The sequence below is a fragment of the Pongo abelii genome, chromosome 4 (genome assembly GCF_028885655.2).
Source record: "Pongo abelii isolate AG06213 chromosome 4, NHGRI_mPonAbe1-v2.0_pri, whole genome shotgun sequence".
In the NCBI taxonomy this organism is placed as follows: Eukaryota; Metazoa; Chordata; class Mammalia; order Primates; family Hominidae; genus Pongo; species Pongo abelii.
Window position 1 is genome coordinate 10,745,869 of NC_071989.2, and position 16,396 is coordinate 10,762,264.

The 16,396-nt window shown below is 48.6% G+C and overlaps 1 protein-coding gene across 1 annotated transcript in view; it reads left to right on the top strand.

Moving 5' to 3' along the window:
• The window catches only part of ANKRD33B (ankyrin repeat domain 33B), a 94,768-nt gene that overhangs the window by 69,646 nt on the left and 8,726 nt on the right, over positions 1-16,396 (top strand). The window contains exon 3 of the mRNA XM_024246880.3: positions 4,533-4,673. Within this exon, the coding sequence (XP_024102648.2) occupies positions 4,533-4,673 (141 nt within the window). The remainder of the gene's footprint in view (positions 1-4,532; positions 4,674-16,396) is intronic.

A 16,396-nucleotide genomic window follows, 5' to 3' on the forward strand; every position in this document is an offset into this window, starting at 1 on the left:
GTCCATTCTTTATTCAGATTTCCTCAGCGGTTCCCGGATTTCCTTTTTCTGTTGCAGGATCGCATGTGGCGTTTAGCACTCAGGCGCCTCAGGCTCCTCTTGGCTGTGAGCTTCTCAGACTTGTCTTGTTTTTCATGACTTTGACAGTTTTGAGGAGGACTGGTCGGGTACGTTGCAGAATATTCCTTAATTTGGATGTGTCTGATGCTTTTCTTGTGATGAGACTGGAGTTATGAGTTTTTGGAGGAAGACCCCCGATAAAGGGCCGTTCTCAGCACATGGTATCAGGAGACACGCTACCAACCTGACACATCGCTGATGATATTGGCCTTTGTCACCTGGCTGAGGTCATGTTAGCAGGTTTCTCCACAGGGCGGTTCTCTCCCTCCTCCCCCGTTTCCGTGTAATAGTCTTTCACGGGGAGTCAGTGCACACAGCCCGCGGGTTAAGGAGAGGGGAACACGTTCTAGCCCCTTGACAGTGGAGTGCCTGCCTGGATTATTCAGAATTTTTCTTCCAGATTTTTCTATTCTGCTGGGCACCTTTTACACATATTGTCTCCCGTAATTTTCACAAATGGGAGGTTGATATTATCCCTCATTGTACAGATATGGAAAAGCTGACTTCCAAAAGCCACCCAGATTCTGAGTGGCAGGCCTGGGCCTCGAACCTGGCTGTTCTCAGAGCCAGCTCTCTTCAGTACTGAGCTCACTGTCTACACTGTGTTCCAGTGATGCGATTTCATTCAAATTCACTTCCTCCCTGGGTCACTTGTGACCCTCTCTTAAGCAGGGTAGGCCTTATTGGGGGAGAGTGGGTGTTCTGGGGTTCTCTAGGTGAACCTACCCTTTAAAAGGGCTTCTCTGAGGATTTCAGGAACCAAGTCCGATTCCATAATGTCCAAGTTGGACTGGGCTCAAACTAGATTTTTTTTTTTTTTTTGAGACAGGGTCTCACTCTGTCGTCCAGGCTGGAGTTCAGTGGCGTGATCTCAGCTCACTGCAACCTCCACCTCCTGGGTTCAAGCAATTCTCCTGCCTCAACCTCCTGAGTAGCTGAGAATATAGGCAAGCACCAGCACACCCAGCTAATTTTTGTATTTTTAGTAGAGACAGGGTTTCACTATGTTGCCCAGGCCGGTCTCGAACTCCTGGCCTCAAGTGATCTGCCTGCCTTGGCCTCCCAAAGTGCTGGAATTACAGGAGTGAGCCACTGCACCTGGCCTCAAACTAGATTTCAATATGGCGTGTGTTTGGGTTCCCTCGTGCAAGGAAGGCTGTGTGTCTCATATATGTAAAGAAAAGGAAAGCTCCCTTTGGTTACTTATCATGGTTTTTAAAGAAGAAAGGTTAAAACTTATACATTCTTAGAAGTATTGGGTCCACCTTTGATTTCCATTGAATGGGGTCATCTGTGTGATGAGAAGTATTATTCTGCCATCCTGGGAAAACCCGTGGGAAGCAGGGCGTGATTTCTTGGATCATCGAAAGCTCAGGCCTGTAGTCAGAAAAAGTTGGCTGCATGTTGGTTTTTCTGGACTCAACATAATATGCAGAACAGATCTGTATAATGGGCGGTTTGCTCTGTAGACTTTCAATTTTTCCTCTTTCCACCTGTTCAAAGTGCTGAGGATATATCAGTGCAAAGGAACATCCTGCAGAAGATTGTGACGGACGTGCTATTTCACAGTTTAAAGAAATGGCTCCAAACGAATTGCAATTCGTTTTACTATGCCCCTGGCTAAATCTAACTGACAGGTGTCGCCAAGCATTTAACTGGACCATAAACCAAACTGAGATCAAAGGATTCGCTCACCTTCCCACACCGCCCAGTTGAGAGTAATTCAGCAGTTCTGGGTACCTGACAGCTGGCCTTAGCCCCTCCCCGCACATAGTAAAGGACGAGGGAGGGCAGTGTGGTGTAAATGAGTCAAAAAAGCACCAGTGACTGACTGTGAGTCACGCAGCGAGGGGATCGTACCCTTTGTTTCCCGCTTATAACCTGAACACTGTTAGACTCATCAGGGCTTCCTTTTCAAAAAAATACGTGGTTCCCCTTTTCACATTTGTGGAGAGCTCAGGAGATGGGCTGAAGTCAATGGCAAGCTTGCTCCTCAGCAGAGTTCACCCCTGATTTTGGTTGACTGTTCCTTCTTTGCTTGGATTGATGAAGAGCAAACCCACAGGATTTCATACTGGTGGGGCAGCAGCCTGGAGTGGCCCTCAAAGGAGGAAACTGGGTTCCAGCCCCGGCAGTACTATCCCTCAGGGTATGGCTGGGGAGACAGAAGCCACTTGATATATCAGAGGGTTTCATATTGGATTTGCTGAACTGAAGGGGCTCTGGGAGAGCAGAGGCCAAGGGTGCCCAGCCCTGCCTACTGGAGATCTCAGCTGCAGCAGGGAATCCTGGAAGCTGCTGCAGCCTCATGCTCACGTAGTATTCTGTCTGCAGAGGCGGGCTGGGCTGGGGAGGCACCTCAGGTCTCATGCCTGCCCGACCCCAGAGTAATGTCCTTACCACCTCTCTCCCATCCCAAATCTCAGGCAGTGCCACCCATTGGAAGTTTCTGTGCAAACCAGATGCCTGTGGGGATTCTGGGCCCAGGGCCCGGCTTCTCCATGATTCAGGGATTCCTGGGGGGAGGTGATGCCAAGTTAAGGAGAGAGTGCATAGAAATATCCACGAGGCCCCTGCAGCTGCCACAGTGGGGGCTGAAAGGAACATGCTTGAGTTGGAATGAATAAGTGGGGATTTCTGTGCACTGCATCATTGGTGCATAAGAATGGGGACTGTAGCCAGGCACAGTGGCTCACGCCTGGAATCCCAGCACTTTGGGAGGCTGAGGCAGGAGAACTGCTTGAATGCAGGAGTTTCAGACCAGCCTTGGCAACGTTGGGAGATCCCATCTCTACACACAAAAAAATTTGTTTTAATTAGCTGGGCATGATGATGCTTGCCCGGGAGCCCAGCTACTTGGGAGGCTGAGGGAGGATCTCTTGAGCCCAGGAGATCCACACTACAGTGAGCTATGATTGTGACAAAGAGAGACTCCATCTCTCAAATAAACAAAAAGGATGGGAACTGGGTATCCAGCACCTCCCCTGGGGTTCAGGAGGAGAGACTCGGGCAGATTGCTCATATTCCCAAGGGTTTCAGACGTCATCAGCAGGGGCCTGGATGGAGGTGGCAGCTAAGGGGAGGGTTTCAGACGTCATCAGCAGGGGCCTGGATGGAGGTGGCAGCTAAGGGGAGGGTGCAGTGGAGGGAGAGAGGAAGGAAGCTCTTTCCACCCGGTGGCCATGAAGGAGTGAAGTCTGAGCTTCGGGGACAGTGGTTCTCACCTGGGGTGTTCTTGCTCCACCAATGGCAGTTTGGCGGTGTCTGGACACAGTTGTGGTTGTCACAACCTGTGCGAGAGTGGGGGTGGTTGCTACTGGCATCTAACGGGTAGAGACCAGGGATCTGCCCAGCGTCCTGCAGTGCACAGGGCAGTCCCCACAACCAAGAGTCATGCGGCCCCCTGTGTCCAGTGTGCCAAGGCTGGGATGGACCCTGCTCCAAGGCACTGAAGTGGGGGAGGGGGAGGTGTACTCACACAAGGACTTATGGGCTAGCTGGCATCAGGTGGCGTGGACAGTTGACCCAAGAGGATGCTCTTCCACTCCATTTTGGTTTTCCATGGGAGAATCCTGGAAACAGGACTGTTGCTGTGATGTTCTCCTTATTCACCATTAACTGAGAGCACCATGGGCGTGCCTGGGAATGAGCAGAAAGTTAGATCCTTTTTGGAGGTGCAAGGTGAGAAAGGGGAGAAATCTGTGTTCTCTGAGAAATCTCCTTACCTACTTTGCTTTATAGCTGAGGGCCTTGCCTGCGACACTCTGTGGGATGTGTGTGGGGGTAGGTAGGTAGTTAGAGAGAGAGAGAGACACACACACACACACACACACACACACACACACACTGCGGCGGGGGGAGGGGGGTGGCGGGTACGGGTGGAGAGAGAGACTCCTGCTTCTGGGTGGGAACAGAGGGTGCCAGCGTGAATTGGCACTGTCCTATTGCTATGATGATGACTTTTTCCTCCCTGCAGCTCTGGAGCACTTGGAAGTGGTTCTGAAGCTCATTTGCAGCTTTGCGTCTGTTTGCACGGGCGTCTCCTGCTGGGAGTTGAGGCTTCCTGCCCGCATTGGCTGTCTGAGGCTGCACTCCCTACCTGCCCACAGCGTCCCTGCCCCCCACATCCACCCCCAATAGTGTGATGGGACAGCTCCTCCCTCGAGTGCTTTGCGGAAGGGGACCTGCAAGAACCCAAAACAGCAGTGCTGCAGCCAGGGTGGTGCCTTCTGCTTTCCTCTGTTTCCTGGGCTCCAGGAGAATTCTGTCTTGGGGTCCGAGAAAAACTCACACAGCAGACCGGCTGGCCCAGGGCTGACTCGGTGTTTCTTTCTTTCTCTAGGAAGGCCTGGCTGGAACCAGCACATTTTGTGGAAGTGGGAACCAATACACGTGTACACTTCTCTTTACAGGGCACGCTATCATCACTAACTACTTGTTGAACTATTTCCCCGGTCTTGACCTTGAAAGGAGGAATGCGTTCGGGTTCACCGCCCTGATGAAAGCCGCCATGCAGGGTCGAACGGACTGCATCCGAGCCCTGATGCTAGCAGGTATGTCCACCTGTCCTATGCAGCTTCCAGGGGCCCTGGGACACCAGAGCTGCTCCTTTACAGAATATGTTTTGAGATGAATCACTCCCATAGAAACAATGCCTAGTTGCTGCAATAAATAATAGTTTCTTCACTGACATATACTTCTGTAATTATCTGAGTTTTTAAAAAAGCCACAGCATTGGTTCCCTTTAGGATGCCCCTTCCTGCTCCTTGCTGAGCTTTGCAGTGGGTGGCACCTTCCCTCACCTGCTGTTTTCCTCCTGCCCACCCATTCTACACCCCAAGCCCTGTCCATATCTGTTCCTCCTCAGAAAGGGGTGATCTCTTGGCTGTAAATGGCAAGACTGTGCTGTTGAAGGTGGGCGTAGGGATGGTGGGAACGGCCCAGGCCATCTTAGGTCACTGCTTGCTGGTGGGTGGCATTGCATAGTAACGTTAGGAGGCGATGTGGAGTTGCATTGTAACATTACGAGGTGATGCAGAGTTGCATGTTAATGTTGGGATGTGATGTGGAGTTGCATGGTGACGTTAGGAGGGACGTGTTGCATGGTAACGTTAGAAGGTGATGTGGAGTTGCATGGTAACATTAGGAGGTAACGTGGAGTTGCAGGGTAACATTAGGAGGTGATCCGGGGTTACATGGTAATGTTAGGAGGCAACATGGTGTTGCAGGGTAATGTTAAGAGGCAATGTGGAGTTGCGTGGTAATGTTAGGAGGTGATGTGGAGTTGCGTGGTAATGTTAGGAGGTGATGTGGAGTTGCATGGTAACGTTAGGTGATGTGGAGTTGCGTGGTGACGTTAGGAGGTGATGTGGAGTTGCCTGGTGACGTTAGCAGGTGATTTGGAGTTGCGTGGTGACATTAGGAGGTGATGTGGAGTTGCGTGGTAATGTTAGTGGGTGATGTGGAGTTGCGTGGTGACGTTAGGAGGTGATGTGGAGTTGCGTGGTGACGTTAGCAGGTGATGTGGAGTTGCGTGGTGACGTTAGGAGGTGATGTGGAGTTGCGTGGTAATGTTAGTGGGTGATGTGGAGTTGCGTGGTGACGTTAGGAGGTGATGTGGAGTTGCGTGGTGACGTTAGCAGGTGATGTGGAGTTGCGTGGTGACGTTAGGAGGTGATGTGGAGTTGCGTGGTGACGTTAGCAGGTGATGTGGAGTTGCGTGGTGACATTAGGAGGTGATGTGGAGTTGCGTGGTAATGTTAGCGGGTGATGTGGAGTTGCGTGGTGACGTTAGGAGGTGATGTGGAGTTGCGTGGTGACGTTAGCAGGTGATGTGGAGTTGCGTGGTGACGTTAGGAGGTGATGTGGAGTTGCGTGGTGACGTTAGGAGGTGATGTGGAGTTGCGTGGTGACGTTAGCAGGTGATGTGGAGTTGCGTGGTGACGTTAGGAGGTGATGTGGAGTTGCGTGGTGACGTTAGCAGGTGATGTGGAGTTGCGTGGTGACGTTAGGAGGTGATGTGGAGTTGCATGGTAAGGTTAGGGGGTGATGTGGAGTTGCGTGGTAACGTTAGGAGGTGATGTGGAGTTGCGTGGTGACGTTAGCAGGTGATGTGGAGTTGCGTGGTAACATTAGGAGGTGATGTGGAGTTGCGTGGTAACGTTAGTGGGTGATGTGGAGTTGCATGGTGACGTTAGGAGGTGATGTGGAGTTGCGTGGTGACGTTAGGAGGTGATGTGGAGTTGCATGGTGACGTTAGGAGGTGATGTGGAGTTGCGTGGTAATGTTAGTGGGTGATGTGAGTTGCATGGTGATGTTAGCAGGTGATGTGGAGTTGCGTGGTGACGTTAGGAGGTGATGTGGAGTTGCGTGGTGACGTTAGCAGGTGATGTGGAGTTGCGTGGTGACGTTAGGAGGTGATGTGGAGTTGCGTGGTGACGTTAGCAGGTGATGTGGAGTTGCGTGGTGACGTTAGGAGGTGATGTGGAGTTGCATGGTAAGGTTAGGGGGTGATGTGGAGTTGCGTGGTGACGTTAGGAGGTGATGTGGAGTTGCGTGGTGACGTTAGCAGGTGATGTGGAGTTGCGTGGTAACATTAGGAGGTGATGTGGAGTTGCGTGGTAACGTTAGTGGGTGATGTGGAGTTGCGTGGTGACGTTAGGAGGTGATGTGGAGTTGCGTGGTGACGTTAGGAGGTGATGTGGAGTTGCGTGGTGACGTTAGCAGGTGATGTGGAGTTGCGTGGTAACATTAGGAGGTGATGTGGAGTTGCGTGGTAACGTTAGTGGGTGATGTGGAGTTGCGTGGTGACGTTAGGAGGTGATGTGGAGTTGCGTGGTGACGTTAGGAGGTGATGTGGAGTTGCATGGTGACGTTAGGAGGTGATGTGGAGTTGCGTGGTAATGTTAGTGGGTGATGTGAGTTGCATGGTGATGTTAGCAGGTGATGTGGAGTTGCGTGGTGACGTTAGGAGGTGATGTGGAGTTGCGTGGTGACGTTAGGAGGTGATGTGGGCGTGGTAATGTTAGTGGGTGATGGGAGTTGCGTGGTGAAGTTAGGAGGTGATGTGGAGTTGCGTGGTGACGTTAGCAGGTGATGTGGAGTTGCGTGGTGACGTTAGCAGGTGATGTGGAGTTGTGTGGTGACATTAGGAGGTGATGTGGAGTTGCGTGGTAATGTTAGTGGGTGATGTGGAGTTGCGTGGTGACGTTAGCAGGTGATGTGGAGTTGCATGGTGATGCTAGCGGGTGATGTGGAGTTGCATGGTGACGTTAGCGGGTGATGTGGAGTTGCGTGGTGATGTTGGCGGGTGATGTGGAGTTGCGCGGTAATGTTAGTGGGTGATGAGGAGTTGCGTGGTAATGTTAGGAGGCAATGTGGTATTGCGTGGTGATGTGTGTGGCAATTTCCGTTTTCTATGATGTGTCATAGAGTGGAAAATTCTCAGGCTATCAACCTGGATCAGCTCCCCTTTGTCTTTTGCGCCATCTTGGAGAACGCACTTTCCTGTTCCCATCTGTGAAATGAGAGTAATGACCTCTTTCTCCCTCACCTCCCTGAGGCTAAAATATGACAATACTTTATACACTCCTAAAGGCTATCCAGCTTCAATGAGCTACTAAGCTAAATCCCACACAACTAATAGCTTTAACTCTTTTCTTCACTCTGAAATAGAATCAATGATCATCCTTCGTGCAACCTCATCGGGTTATTTTGAGAATTAAATGAGAAAATACGTGTCAAACACATGTCGTGTTAGATTCAGTTAGCAGCTGACATCTCAGATGCTGCTTTTACCGTTACTTAATTCTGTTATTTTAATTTCTCTTTATTTTTGTTCTTGGCACTGGGTTCATCCAGTCCTGCTTGGCGCTGCAAGTTCCTGAAGAAGTGGATTTCCTCTCTGTCTTAGTTGTTCTGCTGCTATAACAAAATACCTCACCTGTGTAATTTATAACTGTAGAAATTTATTGCTCACACTTGGGGAGGCTGAGAAGTCCAAGATCAAGGTGCCGGCAGGTTCGATGTCTGCTGATGCCCATTCCTTCTTACTGTCTCCTCTCATGGCAGAGGGGACACCGAGGTACCCTCGAAACCTCTTTCATAAGGCACTAGTTTGATTCAGGAGGGCACAGCCCTCATGATCTAATCACCCCCTAAAGGCCTCACCTCTTAATACCATCCCAGTGGGTCTGAAGTTCCAGCATAGGAATTTTGGAGGGTCGTCAACATTCAGATCACAGCACCACCCCTGTCTTGGTTATCCTGAAGGTGGCATCAGAGTTTTCCCAGGCATCAGTGCTTCCAGTTAATGTCACTTTTCTGTTCCAGGACCCCTGCTGGGCTCCCACATTTAGTTGTCTTCTTCTTAGTTGTCCCTAGTCTTCTTCTTTTTTTTTTTTTTTTTGAGACAATCTCACTCTGTTGCCCAGGCTGGAGTGCAGTGGTGCAATCTCGGCTCACTGCAACCTCCACCTCCCGGGTTCAAGCGATTCTCCTTCCTCACCCTCCGGAGTAGCTAGGATTACAGGCAGCTGCCACCACACGCAGCTAATTTTTGTATTTTTAGTAGAGATGGGGTTTCACCATGTTGGCCAGGTTGGTCTCAAACTCCTGACGTCCCGTGATCTGCCCGCCTTAGCCTCCCAAAGTGCTGGGATTACAGGTATGAGCCACCGCGCCCTGCCCCTAGTCTTCTTGGGTCTGTGAAGTTTCTGTCATAACCTGTTGCCCATGACAGGACAGTCTTGATTCTAACCAGTGTGCAGCACCGCCCAGTCTGAGCCCGTCTGTTGTTTTTCTCGAGATCAATCTGGAGTTACAGGATTCACAATTGCTTCAGATTATCTTTCTTTCTGCTTTAACCTTAGGGGATTCTTTAGTCTTAGGAGATGCTATAAGAAAAATAAGTTCAGTGAATGAGAATAGAGGCTTCAAAGATGAAAACTTTCTTGGAAATAAAAAAAAATCATAATTAAAAACGAGTCCCATCGATTGTACTTTTGATTCAGAGATGATAGTTTCATTTTAAAAAAATGAGATATCAGTTTCAACAGAGTTTCAGCCCTGCCTGCCCTCATCAATGAGAAATGGTTCCTACTAATTAAATGGTAATTATGTGATGCTTTTGTGTTTGGCGGGAGCTTCAGACACTTTTACTATTTCTGGATCTAGTTATAATTGGGCGTAGATGTTTGGTAATTGACTTTTTCAACTGAACATTTATGATGTCAGTCACATCACTGCACTTTCCCATTGAATTAGTTTGAACTGCAAACCTTTTTTAGGTCAGTTGCCCTCTAATCACTCCATTTGACTGCCGTGCTTTCTTCCCTGGGTCTCCTGGGGGTTTCAGGCATGTGTGACAGCATTTAGAGGATTCCAGAAACACCTTGCACATCTCTTGGAACGATGAGTCTGCGGGCAGTGGGTTTTCTGCTGACATTGCTCTTCCCCATCAGTTATTTGGATACAAATTTGGCATTAGATTTGAGACTCTCCCTCCCCTATTCTGCACTTTGCAAGCCCATCCCCCATCACAGTCTAGAACAATCCACAGATTATTGTCTGTGGGATCCTCTAGTGAGTCTCTCCCTGTACTATATGAGGTACAGAGCAGGGAGCTGAACAGAAACAGTCCAGGAGCCAGGACCCAGTTTCAAATTCGTCTTCTCCACTTCCCATCTCTACACCTGCAGCCTGTCACTCACCTCTCTGGGCCCCAGTTTCCTCTTCTATAAAATGAGGCTAATGATAGCACCCACCGCAGGAAAGCGGGGTGCGGATTGAGCAAGTTCACAACAGAACAGCCCTCGGGTGCATGCTGGGCTTGGAGAAGCCTTTGGACGTGTTGGTTGTGATTATTGTTATTATTATGATTATTGGTGAGTTTATGTGTTCAATAGTTGTCTGTTAAGTGAATGAAAAAATGTGGTTTGTTTTCCCTTTGAAAAATATCTTGTGAATGAGATACTTAAACTTTCTTAATGAGGGTAGTAAGCCCCTACCTCAGGGTTTTTGTTTTTTGCTTTTTTGTTCTGTTTGGGTTTTTTTGTTTGTTTTTTGTTTTTTGTTTTTTTTTAAGACGGAGTCTCATTCTGTCGCCCAGGGTGGAGTGCAGTGGCGCAATCTCGGTTGACTGCAATCTCTGCCTCCTGGGTTCAAGCGATTCTCTTGCTTCAGCCTCTTGAGTAGCTGGGACTATAAGCATGCACCACACCACACCAGCTAATGTTTGTATTTTTAGTAGAGACAAGGTTTCTCCATATTGGCCAGGCTGGTCTCAAACTCCTGACCTTGTGATCTGCATGCCTCATCCTCCCAAAGTGCTGGGATTACAGGTGTGAGCCACCGCACCTGGCCAGGGGTTTCTTAATTTCAGCACTACTGGCATGTAGAGCCAGATAATTCTTTGTTGTGGGGGCTGTCTTTCAAATTGTAGGATTTCTAGTGGCATCCCTGGCCTCTACCCACAAGATGACTGCAGCACCTCCTCAGTTGTGACAACCAAAAATGTCTCTAGATGTTGCTAAAAGTCTCCCAGGTTGGGGAAAAAATTGCTTCCCATCGAGAACCACTGATATAAATAATTTAAGGGAAAGGATATACAAAGTGAGAAGAGACATTTTCCCCTCTGTGTATTCTTCCTCGCTTGTTCTGTATTCCTCCCTCAAATAAAAGTGTGACATCTTGGCCGGGCATGGTAGCTCACGTCTGTAATCTCAGCATTGTGGGAGGCTGAGGCGGGTGGATCACCTGAGGACAGGAGTTCGAGACCAGCCTGGCCAACATGGTGAAATCCCGCCTCTACTGAAAATACAAAAAAAATTTAGCCGGGGATGGTAGCACAAGCCTGTAATCCCAGCTACTCGGGAGGCTGAGGCAAGAGAATCGCTTGAACCTAGGAGGCGGAGGTTGCAGTGAGCCCATATCATGCCACTGCATTCCAGCCTAGGCAACAGAGTGAGACTCTGTCTCAAAAGAAAAAAAAGAAAAGTGACATCTTTTTTAGGGAGCTTTTGAGCTGCCCTCTTAAGCTTTGGTTGTAGTGTAGAACTTATGGAATATTTTCATCTTCTACTATTACTACTAAGCTTACAGTTCTCCCAAGAAAAGTGGGTTTTGTTTTCCTTTTACAGTAGATGGGTAAGAATTAAAAAAAAAAAAAAAAAAAAAAAAGTGTTGAACTGCTTCCCCAGGATTAGTGGACAGCAATAAGGACAGATGTTGATATATTTCTAAACTTCACACAAATATTTTAAGTCTTATTCTTTCCATTTAAATATGTGATATTAAGAAAAAAATAAACCATTTAAAGAAACTAATAGCCAGAGCCTTTCTTTTAGAGTGACACTTCAGATTGTAATAAAAAGTATAACTGGGTTCTGAGAGACTGATCGATTGCATCTTTGGTTTGGCTTCGTAAGGAGTAACGCAGGCTCTGCTGAAGAGCATCACAAGGGAGTTGCAGAACCTTGTTAATTCACTGAAGTATTAATGCCCACAGTGACAGGTCTATTTAAATAGGTGGCTCTGAGAAGCGTATCGAGGATGTGATTTTTTTTCTGAAGAGAGGCAGAATCTGTGGAGGTTGGCAGGTTCCAGGCTTGCTTAAGGGAGCTCACTTTCAGACCTGAAGTGTGGTGTAACTGCCGCAGCCTTCAGGAAGCAAAAACAAGCAGCAATAACCTCAAATCTTGCTGTGATTCCAAGCAGCAAAGTGGATTTAAAGGAAGGTGAGGAACAGAGATCAGAGATGCTCCCCTGTGGGTCGGAGGGTTGCTCTTGTCTCAGGGAAGCCCTGGTTATCTCTTTCTGGAAAGTCAGATGATTTCCAACCACATAGAGGTTTCTTTCTGTTTATAAGGAAAACTTAAATTTCCTATGAAGTGTGAATTTGCCATGTAGAATTGTTTGAAGTCATTAGCCAGAGAAAGGATGAAAAGTCAAGCATTCTGTGTCACCTGAAAAGCAAACCTCGAGACAAGGACTTCGGGGCAAGTAGTTTTGTGGGACAGTGGCCCCAGGAAGTGGAGTGAGGGGGCGGCAAGCGAGATTGGGAAGAATGGAAGCTAAGAAATGTCCACCAATGAGCAGGTTCTCCTAGTGGGCAGCTGGGACTCAGACCCCCTGGACCCTCCAATATGAGGAAAAGATATCTCAGAGATGCTGGAAAGTTTATTTCCCAACTCCAGTGCCTCTTTGAGGGGAGATGAGAACTTTGAGCACACTTCCCACCTGCTATGTGGTGGGGGTGGCTTGTCCTCCCTGCCGGGCTGGAGCACAAGCTCTTTCTTGGGACCCTGCGTCCAGATTTGTCATCCCGATTATACCCACAATGCCCAAGATACAGGCTGGAGGTGACACGAGGGGAGGCAGTGAGGGCTGGTCCACAGTGGTCCCCTGTGGCCAGGAAAGGCCCCCTGGCAAGAGGGAGACCTGAGCTGGGGTTTGTAGGGTGGATAACATGGGGGTGGGTGGGGGCTGGTGGAGAAACAGGAAAGGAAGTGACACATTCAGGGCTTCATGCTCCACCCACCTCCTGCTAGTCCTAGGCCTGGCCATGGCTCCCAGAGAAAGCCTTCTTGAGGATGAGTGATGGAAAGTATAGATTTTTTCCCATTAGCACCTGTTTGGAATGTTTTTGGCTGCAAGTAACAGAAATCCTGACTAGACAGCGGCTTAAAGAAAACAGGCCGCATTTCTCAGCTCCCTGGAAGTCTGAGGTTGGCAGTCACCCTCCAGAGCTCACCCTGGATTCCATGAGGACAACACAGACCCCAGTGGTTTCCTCCCGTCCATTTGGCTCCCCTTAGCCTGTTGATCTGTCACCCCTTGATTCCACGAGAATCACCCAATCCATGTTTCAGACAGGAAGCTGCAGCAGCACCAACCATGCTGGTCCCTTTTCGTCAGGAGGCAAAACCCTCTTTAGGGCTCAGTCACCAGTGCTGGGTTGCTTGGCTACTTTTAGCTGTAAGGGAGGCTGGAAGAATGAGGAACAGGATTGCAGCCGTTAGATTCGACTAGTGATTCTCAGCTGGAGGTAATGTTGCCCCAGGGGACATTTGGCCATGTCTGGAGACATTTTTGGTTGTCAGAACTGGCAGAGTGCTACTGGCATCTAGAAGAAGGTAGAGATCAGGGATGCTGTTAAATGTTCTCCAATGCAAAGGACAGCCCACACCAAATAATTACCTGGCCTAATATGTCAATAGTGCTGAGGTTCAGAAGTCCTGGGTTAGACTGATCGTGATGCATTACCAAGAACTGAGGATGTTGCTGCCTCAAGTGAAATAGAGGATTTTGTGTAGACTTAGAGCACTCAACAAGGCAGCGAGTGGACCCAGGGGTGGCAGCTCCACTTTTGTCCACATGGTTGAGCCCTGGGCAAAACAACACTGGGTGGGAGGTGAGGATGCTGGGGGGTCTGCTGGTGAGAAGATGGATACAGTGGCATTTCAGAAATCCTCTGTATTCTCTGGAAGATATTTGTATAAAATGTTAATAATCGGTACTTTTATAATTTAATTACTGTGTTCATGTCATTAATATAACGCTTTACAGTCGCTTCCTAAGGCAGCAGATCCCTAATTTATAGCATGACTCTGATTCTAGGGCTCAGTGGCCTTTGTTCCTTAGAGTATTTGTATTTTCTGAGATCATTTTGAAAAGATGGACATCAGGACGAAGAGTGCAAAACTTTGGACAGATCTTCCTCTCGTTTTCCATTAGCATTTGAAAAATGTCTTTTTCAGGCAGTGTTCATTAAGATTTTAATTTTGTAGTTTGTTCCTTTTTTAAGTGACATGCAATTAATTAAGGTTTAATGTGTCATCTATTTTTTGCAATGACACTTTTACTGCCCCCTTTTCATTTTAGTCAGTTTATAAATTGTACTCTAGCTAATGAGTTCCATCCTGATATCCAGTTCCAAATAATTACCACTCTTCTAATATGGCTATTCTTTAATGTGTCACAGAATTAAGATCCTTACCAGGCAAGCTCAGGTGAGCTGGGTCTGCCAGAGCCATGAGGCCACTGTGGGCCGGCAGGCCAGGGCAGTGGCTGGGGACCTGACCTTCCTCAGTTCAGCACACATTGATCAACCATCACATGTCAGACACCTGGGTCTGCATGGGGTATAAATGAAGAAGCATCTGTTGGGTCCGGTCCCCGATGAGCTCACAGACTAGATAATTGCCCTAGTTCTCCACGTTGCTTTGCTGGTGGAGATACGACTAATGGGACTTGAAATCCTCAATGATTTTTTTTTGTTTTTGAAATGGAGTCTCGCTCTGTTAATCAGGCTGGAGTGCGGTGGTGCGATCTCGGCTCACTGCAACCTCTGCCTCCCGGGTTGAAGTGATTCTCCTGCCTCAGCCTCCTGAGTAGCTGGGATTACAGGTGCCCGCCACCATGCCCAGCTAATTTTTTGTGTGTTTTTCGTAGAGGTGGGGTTTCACCATGTGTTGGCCAGGCTGGTCTCAAACCCCTGACGTCAGGAGATCTGCCCTCCTTGGCCTCCAAAGTGCTAGGATTACAGGTGTGAGCCACTGTGCCTGGCCCCTCAATGATTTTTAACAGTATGTGGGACTGAGATTGGACCAAGATTAATTGAACAGCAATTCCGTATTAATTTCTATACTACAAGGTTGAAATTTATGCAGATTTCATCAAGTTGAGTTGAAGTTTAACTTTGCAATATTTGGGGGCAGTGGGTGGCCTGGGGAGATTGATTAAGGGAGTGACTAGTGTCAGGGAGACTCTGTAAGGGGACCTATCAGTCAACCAATAGGATGTGGATATCAAGAGATTTATTTTAAGGAATTGGCTGTGTGGTTTGGGGGGTTGGTGAGTCTGAAATTGGTGCAGTAGGCTCAAAGGCTGGAAACTCAGGCAGCAGTTAAGTAGATGCTGCAGTCTTGAGGTGGAATTTCTTTGTTTCCAGGAAACCTTGGTCTTTGCTCTTAATGCCCTCAACTAATTGGGCGAGGCCCACCCACATTATGAAGGGTAATCTCCTTGACTTAGAGTCAACTGATTATAGATGTTAACCACAGCTGCAAAATACCTTTGAGGCAACACTTAGATCCATGTTTGATTAAATCACTGGGTATTCTAGCCTAGCCAAGTTGACATAGAAAACTAAAACTAACCATCACACCAGGACTGCCAGGTGGTAGGAAGTACATTAGACTGAGGTTAGGACACCCAAGTCTTAGACCCTCTCTCTGTTACTAGCCCACAGCCACTGTGACTGCCATTCATTTTGCAACAAGCCTTTTAAAAATTCATGCCCCCTACCCACCAGGATGAAATGTGTTGAGCAAACAAAAATGAATTTTTCTATCCTGGAAAAGCCCACCATCGGTTAAAGGTAGACAGACCCCGGCCAGCTAGGCCGCAGTGGGAGAGGCGAAGGAACCACCCATTTCCCACAGTCCAGGACCCATGGCAGTCCTCAAGAGTGAGACCACAGCTGGGGTGCCACCACTTTGCAAGTGACTGTTACTGGTCATATTTTTAGAACTTTGTAGCCACAGCATTCAAGTATGCAAGGCAGCTTTGTTGTCTGGTCATCTCTCCATTGATGGAAAGCTATAGGATCTTATTTCTTTAAAAAATTCTGTAATTTGGCCGGGCGCAGTGGCTCACGCCTGTAATCCCAGCACTTTGGGAGGCCGAGGCGGGTGGATCACCTGAGGTTGGGAGTTTGAGACTAGCCTGACCAACATGGAGAAACCCCCTCTCTACTAAAAATACAAAATTAGCCTGGCGTGGTGGCACATGCCTGTAATCCCAGCTACTCGGGAGGCTGAGGCAGGAGAATCGCTTGAACCCGGGAGGCAGAGGTTGCGGTGAGCGGAGGTCGTGCCATTGCACTCCAGCCTGGGCAACAAGAGTGAAATTCTGTCTCGGAAAAAAAACAAACATTCTGTAATTTAGGTGCTGAATTCAGGCGGGGTTTTATTCAAGACAGATAATCAATGGAGCACTTAAAAGGCAGGTTGGGCTGGGCACGGTGGCTCACGTCCCTAATCCCAGCACTTTGGAAGGTGGAGGCTGGAGGATTGCTTGAACCCAGCAGTTCGAAACCAGCCTGGGCAACATAGCCAGGCCCCATCTCTACAGAAAATTACCTGGGCGGTGGTGTAGTCCCAGCTATGCGGGAGGCTGACTTGGGGGGATGGCTTGAGCCCCGGAAGTCGAGGCTGCAGTAAGCCGTGTTCCCGCCACTGTACTCCAGGCCCGCCTTCCGGCGCTCAGATGAGCA